This window comes from Equus przewalskii, chromosome 4 (assembly GCF_037783145.1).
Source record: "Equus przewalskii isolate Varuska chromosome 4, EquPr2, whole genome shotgun sequence".
Lineage (NCBI taxonomy): Eukaryota > Metazoa > Chordata > Mammalia > Perissodactyla > Equidae > Equus > Equus przewalskii.
The window spans coordinates 44341955-44354610 of NC_091834.1; the positions used below are offsets into that span (position 1 = coordinate 44341955).

General features: G+C 32.1%; 1 protein-coding gene across 6 annotated transcripts in view; it reads left to right on the top strand.

Moving 5' to 3' along the window:
- Nucleotides 1–12656, top strand: part of PHF14 (PHD finger protein 14) — a 201133-nt gene that overhangs the window by 125026 nt on the left and 63451 nt on the right. For 4 of the 6 annotated variants that reach the window (XR_011539052.1, XR_011539050.1, XM_070615778.1 and 1 more), the window contains one exon: nucleotides 7002–7119. Coding sequence is in view for 2 of the 6 variants with exons in the window: in XM_070615778.1 (XP_070471879.1) it covers nucleotides 7002–7119 (118 nt within the window). In the remaining 4 variants the exon portion in view is untranslated. Of the gene's footprint in view, nucleotides 1–2759; nucleotides 2785–6214; nucleotides 6245–7001; nucleotides 7120–12656 lie in introns of all 6 variants that reach the window. The other 2 variants (XR_011539053.1, XR_011539051.1) reach the window with 1 other exon arrangement.

Sequence of the window (12656 nt, forward strand, 5' to 3'; positions counted from 1 at the left end):
ACCTGAAGAATGACATGGTAGTAGATAGCAGTGATTCTCAGACTTTATAGTGCATCAGAATCACAAGAAGGATTTGTTAAAACACAGGTTGTCGACAGATCCCTCTCCTTTTCTTCCTCCTCCCGACTTCACTCCCTCCTCCTGTCTCCTGCAGTTTATGATTCAGTGGGTCTGGGATGAGGCCTGAAACTTTACATTTCTGACAAGTTCCCAAGTGAGTCTGATGCTGCTGGCCAGGGCAGGGACACCACTTTAAGAACCATTTGTATATAATATTTTATAAAGACTCGTTGTGATGTGGTTGACATTGATTGATTGAATGTGGCTTTAATCTCCTTAAAAGGATGCTTAAGTTTTCAAAACCATTTGTTTCTAGATAAAAGAGTTTATGGTAGCTTCATCTACAACACATACAGTAAATTTCTCTATTTTCATAAATTCACTTGAACAATTGCTTGTTTTATTTTATACTTATTTTGGGGCAGCACTGTTTTAGATAACAGAAATGAATCAAGGAACATAGCATTTGTCAATAATTCGCTAATTCCTTTTTAAAAAAAGATTTGAAATTAGGCTTAAATTTGAACATGAAAACAAAATTTAGCCTTAATCTTTATCCATCTTAGGTTTAAAAATGATAGTTATATATCATTTACATATCATTATTATTTACATTTCTTGAATGTTTATCTGATATTACATGTATGATGTTAAAAATAGATTATTGACCAATAAATAATAAGAATATTCACACCCATTATCCTATTTCCTAGTCTTTACGTGAGACTACTCTTTTTAAATGCTTAACGCTCCTTATTTGACAAAACTTACCACTTTTTTACTTGATTCACAATATGGGAATATTTTATGACTGTTTCACCAAAACCTGTTCAAGGAATTCAGAAGGACTCTGTGCAGCAGAATTGAATGTTAACATTATTAAAGTTTGTTTTTTTATTTTCTGAAATTGTTTTGACAATTGAAACTTGGTTAAGAAACTCAGCTTTAGAGTTCCATGGCAGATGAAGGCAGAAATTTTTTCCTACGTGTCTGACTCAACACTTTGTCAGTTTACATAATACTAAGGATTGTGATTAAAAATATTTCTGAGAGGCTCATGGTTTGAATGTTCTGTATGAAAACATAGGCCTCTTTCTCCCAGTGCTCACCCTAAGACTTTCTGCAGGCCTGCTGATAAGACTCAATGCTGTTCAGGTACATAAGATGTAATGAAATTGGATGCTCATGCTGGGCTTTGTAAATAAAATGAGATTGACCCCAAGCCATTATCTCATTTATCTGATTTACATTGTAAAATCAAGATCTACACTATTGATTAGAGCATAATTAGTTAATTATGAACAGGGAAATACAAAGTTATGTGGGGCTTGAGCACAGCAGGTTGTACTGCTGAAAAATTTCCAAGGGCATGAGCAGATGGAGATCAGTTTATTAAAGAACAAAGCAGACGTGTTTCAGGTAGGAAATATCTAATCATTCTCACATACTGTGAAGAGGTACTTGACCTTATTGTGTATTTTTATGTGAATTCGTTTGTTTCATCTCTTACTTTTTTATTTCACTTTTAATCTCGCAACCTGGCTGCCGCAGATGTAGGAAAGTGAATTGATCCCACTGTTTAGGTGATCATTAAATATGGATTTGGATTTCAATAATTATCTAAATTTTTTTCCAATTAATAGACTTTCATATGTAAAGAATATTTTTTACTTTCTTACCACTCATTCATTCGTTCATTATTGCCTGTGATAAAAGTCTATAGTGGCATTAATGAAAACATGTTCAAAACTTTCACGTTAGTCTTATATTTGTGGAATACAATATAAAAGACATTTTCTAATTATTTCATTTAGAAAATGGTTGTATAGGTGGTTTGCACTAAAATTGTAAAATATGAGGAACAAAGTATGTCTTTATTGATATTAAATGTTATTCTAATATTGATAGAATGCATAATTTTGTGCAAGCTTGTATTATTTTAAAAGTGCTTAACTCATGGGCCATAGTCCTGTGTTTTCTCAATCTGTTAAATGAGTAATTGAAATAATTGGCCACTGTTCAATGAAATAATCTATCACTACCAGTTAGTAGATTTGTGTTGGTGTTTAAGCTGTTAGTGAAATTTTATTTAAGTAATGTTAGTATTCAAGACCAATTCTTTTGATGTGTCTTGTATAGAAATTTTATAGAGATGAAATAATAAGAAAATCCAACCCATCAATATTCTTGATATTTAGGGGTTTTTTTACATGAACCAATGTAATAGAATGTATTTTCAGAGTCAGTTCTTTATTTTACTCTATATAGACTTGGAAGGGATCTAAATAAAATGTTCCATTGACATAAAAAATAGCTATGATATGGATCAACTTGATCATAAAAAAATGTACATCCCTTTTCAAGTCCTATGTTATGAATTTCTCTTCTTTCTGAAGTTTAGCTTATCTTCTGGCTATAAATTGTATGCATAGAAGGTACACTTAATTGCTTTGGGTAGTTTAAAAAGTAGTTATTTAGTGTACTCTCCTGGTGAAATTATCAATTGGAAATTAAGGGATTTAAAGAAACCCTTTGTAACACCGGCTTTTAGCCTGTCTCTTAGGCACAGGTGGAAGTAAATCAGTTATTTCTTTTTACATGTATGCATATTCTCAGTAATGAGGTAAACACATGACTGCTTGTTTTATGGATCATAGGACATATGAACATAAATCATTTTCTTCCTCTTCTTTGTCTAGGGTGCTATACTTAACCATATGCTAAGTAAGTATTTTAAATACCTATAGAACTATGTTTATTTGGTCCCTGCATTTTGTTAAATCAATGTGTGAAAGACCACATACGTATATACCTTCTTTATTATTTATATCTCTATCTATTATGAATCTGATGCCTAGGAAGTTGTACTTAGTAAGAATCTAATTGAACCATCAGGTTTCCTTTTATCTTATAAATGGGATTCATTTTATCTCTTTTAAAACTGTAATTTTAGAATGTCCTATAGTGTTGATGTGTACAGTATTAGATGTTTAAAGGATACTTCTTTAAGCATCCAGTTTGCATTTTATTTACAAAGTTCATAGTGTTTACTTATAGGTGAGTTTTATATTCTCTTTTGCTATTTTAAGACAATGTCTTCCTATTTAATATATGTGCTATTGGTATAATAGTCTGTTTTTATTACCTAGATATTTGTGTTATTTAATAAAGTATATTGTGTTATATCATTGTGATTTTGTGGGTCAATGACTGCTTTTGCAAAAGATTTTTCAAACATTTTCTTCACTATTTTGGCAAATTAAATATGTACTGCATTATGTGCTGCAGTTGTGTGTTTCCAAGTATATGTTAGAAGTACAGCTAGAGACCATAAATAATAATTTCATCAATAACTACTTCAACTCTGTTTCAGCTTATAGGTAGCAGAATGATTGCAGACCCTTATGAGTTTCTGATTTTTGAATTTTTAAAATGATCTAAATTTGTAACATAGCCAGAATTTGTTGGCTGACACAATTTGCTAAAATTTACAAAATTGTGTGTGTGCATGAAATAAGTAATCCACTATTTTTACCATCTACGTTGTTCTTCGATTTCTAGGATTCTTAATGGTATCTCTTACATTTGACAACAGTATATTAATTCTTGCAAATTCTGCTTGAGCTCACTTGTATTATTCAGGATATTTTTGTCACCAGCACATAAAGATCTCTTCAATTCAATATTCTAGTCCCTAAGTGTATTAACTACTCCTTGCTATTTAGTCTTGGAAAATTGCAGTTTTTATTTACTGATGAGTGAGTTATAACTTGAGAGAACTCCCATGTCACCCCCTAATTCTGACAAGCAAATTCTACTTTTCCTCTAGGACCCATCACAAGTACATTAGAGTTCCACATGTAGACTAAGGCATTTCAGAAAGTATCACCAATAAAGGAGTCAGTAAGGATTAGATCATTTCCAAATGGCACATATTTCAACATTATCTTCTAACAAATCTAGCATGTAAAACCTTTCTTTTCCCTTTTACATTTATTCCTGAGCTGAAAGATAACTTGATTTTACAGGTACTTGAAATCAACTACAAATAAGAACCATATCAGTGTAGCAAACTTGTTCTTAATTTATTCGCTGGTAATACATAGATATACCAACAGGAATCACCTGCACACATGAGTGTGAAAAATCGTGAATTATGATTCAATTTTCTATTCATCGTGGTGTTTGACTCAAGTTATACACTAGAAATCATAATTTGCAAGTTATTATGACACAGAGTTATAAAGTAAATATGCAGAGATTTGATATGAACTAGGAAAACATTAATCCCATAACTCTTCACCTATTAAGAGCCCAGATTGTTGACAATCTAAATTGTAAGGCACATTGCCTGAAAACCTGAAGTTAAGCAAGAAAGACTATAGTTAAGCAAAGTTGAGTCCATGTACTTAACTCAGTAGAAGTTCTCATTTTCATGTCTTTTCACTGTCAGTTTGCATAGTCTTAATAAGTTTAGTTGATCTGATTTCTGAATCCACAACAAATTATTGTTGAAGAAATGCTGCTTAGACAAATTTACTGACAATATCAGAAAGCAGTGGCTGATACGTTGCAAATAAGTGAGGACCCTGGAAACCTATAAAAGTTGAATACGAGAATTCAACAGAACAGCAGACTAATGACACGCACTGCAAACACAGAAGGCTGGCACAGTGTTAGACACCTTGCAGCATCCGTTGCAAGTATGCATGACCCTGAGATGACAAAGATAGATTAAATGATATTTAATATATTTTCTTGATGAAGCAAAGAATGTGATTCTTTTAAAATTTCCCATCAAAGATGATTGGAATATTGGTTTTCATGCTTGAAAGAATATGTCCTCAACTATCTAGAAATCTTAACCTTCTCATAAACTCAGAAGTACTTACACTGTGAAGATTCCAACAACCGTATGTTTAATGTATTTGAGATTTTAACTGTTGAAAGGTAAATAAGTTGAATAGAGAAGAAAGAAGATAGAATTGTGTGGGCTTGCCCTTTAGTCTCTATGTTAAATTTGACGTCAGCTACATGTTATCTATTATTTTTTTCTTGACGCCAGAACAACAGGTATTTGAACATTTTAGTTTCTTTTAAATATATTTTTGGATAGTTTATTTATAATACTGGCATAGTAGATAAAGTACTGTTATTCCTATTTTTTTTTTCCTATAGCTAGAATTATCATAGTAAACTTTTTTTTTTCAAGTTGATATCTTGAGTCTAAAGGAAGAGTTTTGGAAGAATACGTAAGTTTATTTGGTTCATAGGGAGAAAGTTATAGAGGAAGAAATGCGTAAACTTATGACATATAATTGTGTTTTAGATTTCTTTATACCCGAATAACTTAGCTAAGTTGCTAACTTCTCTGAAACTCTTGATTCCCAAAATGAGTCTTTGGGCGATTGGGTTTTATAGCATCATATGAAATTTTTATGCTAAATGTAGATTTATAGTCCCCTTTATGTGATGGTTTATGAAAATCAATTGTTTTTCTTTGTGTGTTAATTATAACAACAGCTCTTTCCCCTTTTTTTCTAACAAATGGTTATTGAATAGTAATTTTACACTTTATTCAAGTAACATATCCTGTAAATTTTTCCTCTTGGTTTCTTAGTTGTGGATTTCTCAACTTTTTAAGTTTTAAATCAGTAAGAGAAATGATATATAAAGACAATCTGGCAGATGGGTTTAGAGACATATTATTTTTTTTTTTTTTTTTTTTTTTTTTAAAGATTTTTATTTTTTTTTTTTTTTTTTTTTTTTTTTTTTTTTACTTTTTCTCCCCAAAGCCCCCCGGTACATAGTTGTATCTTCTTCGTTGTGGGTCCTTCTAGTTGTGGCATGTGGGATGCTGCCTCAGCGTGGTTTGATGAGCAGTGCCATGTCCGCGCCCAGGATTCGAACCAACGAAACACTGGGCCGCCTGCAGCAGAGCGCGCGAACTTAACCACTCGGCCACGGGGCCAGCCCCGACAGTATTATTTTTTTAACTTCAAAAAAAGAGCAACAAAGAAAATGAAAATATAATCTTTTCCATAAGATGTATACATCTTTGTTATTTGTTGTTAAATTTGGTCTTGTTATTCCAACTGATGCAAAATTCTTTTTACAAAACTCTGAAATAATACAGATCTTTCTTCATTGTCAGCAGGATGAGATTGTCTGAAACGAAGAATAGGTATGATAGTTTTCTTAGATTTTGTATGTCATAGGTGGCAAAGACACTATCAAAATATTTGTTAATGAGCTTTAAAATGTACTAGGAGGTACTTTGAAAAACCAAATATACTGAGAGAAAGTGACAGGTAAAGTTTAAGAAAATTATATTTGAGAAAATAATATCAAATTCTTAGAATGGTTTTTATTTGCTGTAGATTGTGTTAGCATGCTATAAACGTTAGAAAGTTTGTTTACAATCCACGTTAACTTGGAGAAAGAGAGTGATGAGGTATAATTTGTGTGGAGTTGATTATAGCTTAGTGTAACCTAATAGAATTCCTTAGAGTTCTCAAATTTTTTAAATAATCACAATGTATTGGATTGAATTCATAATCTTGATATATATATTATTAAATGTTTTTAAACTATCTAATGGGCAAATGATTAATTCTTGAAGTTCAAATTGATATTGTTCTGTGTGTGTTGGTTTTGAACATATGTGGCTATACACACGCATTTGTTCATATGCTCTTAACATTTCTACTGTTAAAATGTTCTGAATGATATTTGTTTTGTTTGTTAATTTTCTTGTATTTTGTTGTTCTAAAATATTTATTTCAGGTTTAGATTGTTGTAAACATTAATTTGATGATCTTGTGAGCTAAGGATAGAATTAACAGTGTTAAAGTTGAGATGTACAATAGTTTGCCATTTGTCATTGAAAAAGTTGTTTTTTAATATTATTTAGATATACCATAAATCTGTTTACCCTTCAGGTGCGATGAATGCAGACTGTGCTACCATTTTGGCTGTTTGGATCCTCCTTTGAAAAAGTCCCCTAAACAAACAGGCTATGGATGGATATGTCAGGAGTGTGATTCTTCATCTTCTAAGGTAAGGGCGAAAAAGCCTGTAACAGAAAGTACCATTTCCCTTCATTTTGATAGCTTTTCTATACCATACCATCAGCTTCCTAACTTTAAAGAGAATTGAAATATGAAGGACTAACATTTTAGTCTAATTAACTTTAAATATATATTGCCATGATGATTTTATTGCCCTTAAATTAAGGAATAAACAGCTGTACTAAATTATATAAATTTCCTGTGTGAAATATTTAGCTATTTTGTATATTCCCTATATTACTGCTCTGTATTAATTAGTGTTCTCGGAGCCAAAAAAAGTCACCCTTTGCTAACTTACTGCATCTAGGGATAGCAGGATGACTCTGCTTTGAGTCAAAGAAATTTGTTTTGACAAGTATATATATATGTATATGTATAAATGTTAACCAACAGAATAACCAATAAAATACAATTTTATTTTGTAAATGGCTCATCTTAAGATATAAGTATACTATGAGTGTTTTATAAGATCTGTTCTTTGAGAAAACTAGTTTTTATATCCTAAAATTCTTGATATTTATTTTAGCTAAGTAGAAAGGATAAAATTTCTAATAAGGTTGTTTAATAGTTTATCTACACAAATAAACTATTGAAACTGTGTCTTTTGAATACCAATATTATAACCTTAAATTGTGGTGGTCCACAGTTTAAGATGTGTGTGTGTGTGTGTGTGTGTGTGTTTTTAAGTGTGTGAGTGAATAGCTAGACTCCTGATGCTTTAACTCATTTGACAGAAATATTGAATATATTTGAACTAAAGCATTCTGGTTAGCTGTGTGTTAATCAAATTGTTCTTCCTTAAATAGACAGTGGAAATTAACTGTCTATTATAATGTGACCATCAAGCCATCTTTCTTAAATGCTACTTAAGTGCATTTGTCTGTCCTAGAGTGAATTAAAATTAATACTGAATTCCTGTCTGATCAGGGAATCAAAAATATTCCTTTTATCGTTAGTTAAAATGATTTGTACCGGCTTATCACAGAGGCCATTTGTAAAAGTTTATTTATCAAAAACTGCAGAAAGCATTTGGTTATAGAAAAAAACTATTTAAAATTTTTTAAATAACCAAATTTATTAAAAATTTTACGTTTGTATACTGCTTATTAAAATAGAATACACTATGCATTTTATTTCATAATCAAGCATTTTTGCCCAACGTTTAAACTATACAATATCAAGAATTATTTTCCATTCATTTTCCTAAGACCCAGATTTAAGAAGGAGCATATTTAATATCAAAAGATTTTATTACATAATTAAAAAATACTTTCCAGAAATTGTATTTAAATGAAAAACAATAGTGACATACGATTGATTTTCAGTAGTTGTCTTGTGGTATAATATAATTTTTCTAAGTGTGTTTTTTGTTTGGGGTTTCCTCCTACCTTCGACAAACAAGTTAGGAAAGCAAATTTTGAAAAAGGATTTCTTTCCTTTTGTAAGTATGCCTTGTTGCATATATTCTTTTGCAAAGGCTCTATACTACTATAACTATATAGCGTTGCATTAAATGCAGAGTGGCTTTGTTAAGTTATATAGTAGTTTCATTAATGAATATTGAAAATGCGAGGGGGCATATTTTACATATTTAGGAGTACATTATACATTTTGTAAATGCAGTAGGTGCCTGTGGTCATTGAGGAGGGTAAGATGTTTTTGTTTTTGTTTTTCCCTCTCTAGCAGAGAATAGATCTTTGGACTCTGAGTGGAAATCCATTAGGAAGGCACATTGTTAGAAAACTTGCATTGTATTTGCTATACTCTGTTTGACCTGTGATTGACTACCAGATGCGAGCAACCAACATTTTCCAAATTTCCTCCAAATATGGTTTCTAATTTTTGGAATGTCACAGCTGTTGACTGTAAGGATTATATCAGTGAAATGGATTTGTATTTTTATCATACCAACATTTATATTATATTATATACTTCTACTTTTTTTCAATGAAAAATTAAATTTAATGTAATAGTTAAGCTGAAAGTTAAGGCAACTTAATTCATTCCCTTGAATATTTGTGTTGCGCCACTTCTCTTTTGCTCACTTCTTTAAGACTTCCGTTCCTGACCAGCAGGTAGTAAATTTTCTATTTTCTTTTGAAAGATGTTTGCTAGTATTGAGTCCCAAGAAGAAAGCATTGATAGATAATGTCATGTTTTGTAATTCAGTGAATTGCTGCAGAAGCTTTCAAATTAAGAAAGCAGTATATTATTAACATCTGAGTCAAGACAATTAGTATCATCTCAAGGCCTAAAAGAAACCCAGCATGAAAGTTAACATACTTTGCTTATCCTTCATTTTCCTCTGCTTTGGTGGCATGTTATTTATTAGCTAATACTGAGTATATTTGCCGTATTCATACATTTTAATGATTTGAAAAGCTAAGATAGAAGTAGTTATTGCCAGGAGAAAGGAAGTGAATCGGTTACCAATAAATTTAGGTTGGGGGAAATGAATGTAAAATTGTTATAGCCGTAAAATATGTGTCCAACTTCCTTTCCCTGTGGTAATCAGGATTAAGTTCAAGAAATCTTAACTTTTGTGATAAAAGTTTGACTCTCAAGAAATTATTTATTTTTCCTAGAATTTTAGATAATAGAAGGTAAGGGTATATAGTTGGATATGTGCTTGAAAATGCATTGCACTTTAAACATTATTTAACTGTTAACATTGTCTCCAACTTCTGCATACCAGTGGAAACTCTAAAATCTTACCATGTATGCTCTCAGCAGCATAGTACATTTGTACATGACTTTGTCTTTCAAGTAATAGGTTTTCTGCTGTGGGCTTTATGAGAGCAAAAATCTATCACTAATCTGCATGTTACTTTTATACAAATTCCACAAAAATCTAATAAGATTCATCATACCTAAATCCATAATTTTCCATTTTAGCACATGAAAGATAAAATAGACCTAAGTGTAGTTAGTTTTAATAACACGATTTAATAACAGTTTACCTGAACGTAGAATGACTTTTTTTGAGATATAATTGACATAGATCATTATATTAGTTTAAAGGGTACAATATAATTATTTGATATTTGTATGTAGAATGACTTTATTCTCTCCAAATCCATGAAGTATGGCATAATGACTTTCTTATGCCTTATCAGTTCTTCATAAACCTAGGTAGTCACTTTAGGTTTCATGAAAAATGACCAATTACATGGACACAGATATATACATATACATGTGTGCACACGGAGACACAAATCTACACACATGGAAACACACACACAAAACCTACCTCTCTCATAGGCTATGCTTTAAAGACATTTAACAAAGGCAACAGCTATCCAGACAGTGTACTGTGTTTATAATTAATGGAGCTAGTTCATTGCTACCTATCACCATGCATTAGGGTTTTTTTCCTGCTCTTTAACTTGTTGTGAAAATACTATTGCTAATGAATGCTGTAAGTCTGGAAAAGCAGTGTATTTTATTCTTCCTCCGCCACCTCACCCATCTCTTATTTTTCTTCCATCTCTACTTCCATCCATTAACCCAAGCCAAATACCCGGAATCATCTTCAAGCCTTCCCCATCCTCGTCCCATAAAGAAAATCACTTCCTGAGTCCTATAAAAGTTTTCTTTCTTAAATCTTTCTCCAGTCTTCTCTTTGCTTCTTTTCTCTGCTGCTGCCGCCTTGATTTAGTGCCTCACTTTTTCCTCATTCTATCAATTCCTCCCATTTCAGAAACTATCTAAATACATCTGCTAGACTCATCTCCCCTTTTACCCATTCTCTTCACTAGAGGCCTCCAAAATCAAGTGTTTGCACCCCAGGAGATAGACAAGATGACTAATTAAATCAACTTAATTCTAAAAAATGAATGTTACATTTTAACTTCTATGCCTGAGTGTTTTTATAATGTAAAAAGTATATTAGTACTATGGAACAGGATATAACTTCACACATATGTACTTATACTAAGTACATATTTAAAATATTTTTAGTATTGGGGTACATCAACAAAAATATTTGGAGACCATAGTCCTATACTACTACTAGAGTAATCTTTCATAAGGTATATTGGCACACCTCTGCTTTACATCTGTTAGTGTTTTTTCATCCTCTTACATATTCAAAATAAAACCAACAAAATCAGGAAATTAACATTGAAACATTATTACCATCTGATCCTTAGACCACATGCAAGTTTTACCATTTGTCCCAGTAATGTCCTTTATAGCAAAAGGATCAGTACAGAATCATTCATTGCATTTCATTTGTTTCTTTAGTCTTCAATCTGGGCAGTCCCTTAGTCTTTCCTTGACTTTCATTACTTTGCCGCTTTTGAAGATTACAGGGAAGTTAGTTTATAGAATGTCTCTCACTTTGCATTTTTTCTGATCTTTTCTTGTGTTTATATTCATGTTTTGTATCTTTGATAAGAATATCACTGATGTAATGCAATATGTATTCTATCAGGTGACACCTGATTTTGATTTGAACCATCGATGGTGATGTTAACTATAATTACTTGAGGAAGGAGTTATCTGCAAATCTTCTCCACTCTCTTCTCCTTTCTAATTAATAATTTGTGCAGAAGAACTTTGAGACTGTATAAATACATAAATATTTATATTTATAAATATATATGGGATATATAAATATCCTATTCCTTCTCAAACTTTCATTTTCTGTTTTATTCAATGGGTTATATTGGTTATTATTGTTATTTATTTTGATGTTCAAATTGGCCCAAATTTGGCTAATGGAAGCCACTTCAGGCTGGCTTCTGCCACTTCAACCTCACATCTGTCCCCTTTTGACATGATCCCAGCAATTTTTGAGTACTTCCGTACTAAAGATGTTCCAGGCTCAACTTAGTGCTTTTCTTTCCTGGACCCAGCCATTTCTCCAAGGAACCCTGTTCCTTTTAGTGGAGAATGGTATTTAAAACCAAGATCTTGGTACTGCATGTGCTCATTGTTACTGGGATGCTGATCCTCCTAGGTCTTCTTGATAGACAGAGCCAAGGACTAGATATATGTGTGTACATTCATATACATACACATTTGTTTCTATTTTTCTATTCCTTTTTAGATATTAGAAACCATTCTAGTTTTCTCCCTCACAGAAAACTGGTTCCCATTATCCTTAATATATATTCTTACATGGTTAACTAATCTATTGTCGCCCTCCACCACCACCCCACATGGACACCTATTTTACTTAGCATAACCTGATGGCTTTTATTTATTTATTTTCTTTCTCATTTTTATTTATCTTTTTTGAGGAAGATTAGCCCTGAGCTAACATCTGCCGCCAATCCTTCTCTTTTTGCTGAGGAAGACTGTCTCTGAGCTAACATCCATGCCCATCTTCCTCTAGTTTATATGTGGGATGCCTGCCACAGCCATGGCTTGACAAGCAGTGCATAGGTCTGCACCCAGGATCTGCACTGGCAAACCCTGGGCCGCCGAAGCAGAACATGCAAACTTGACTGCTGCATCACCAGGCTGGCCCCATCTGATGGCTTTTAGATTGAATTGTTCAGGAAGGGGAGAGAGAGGAAA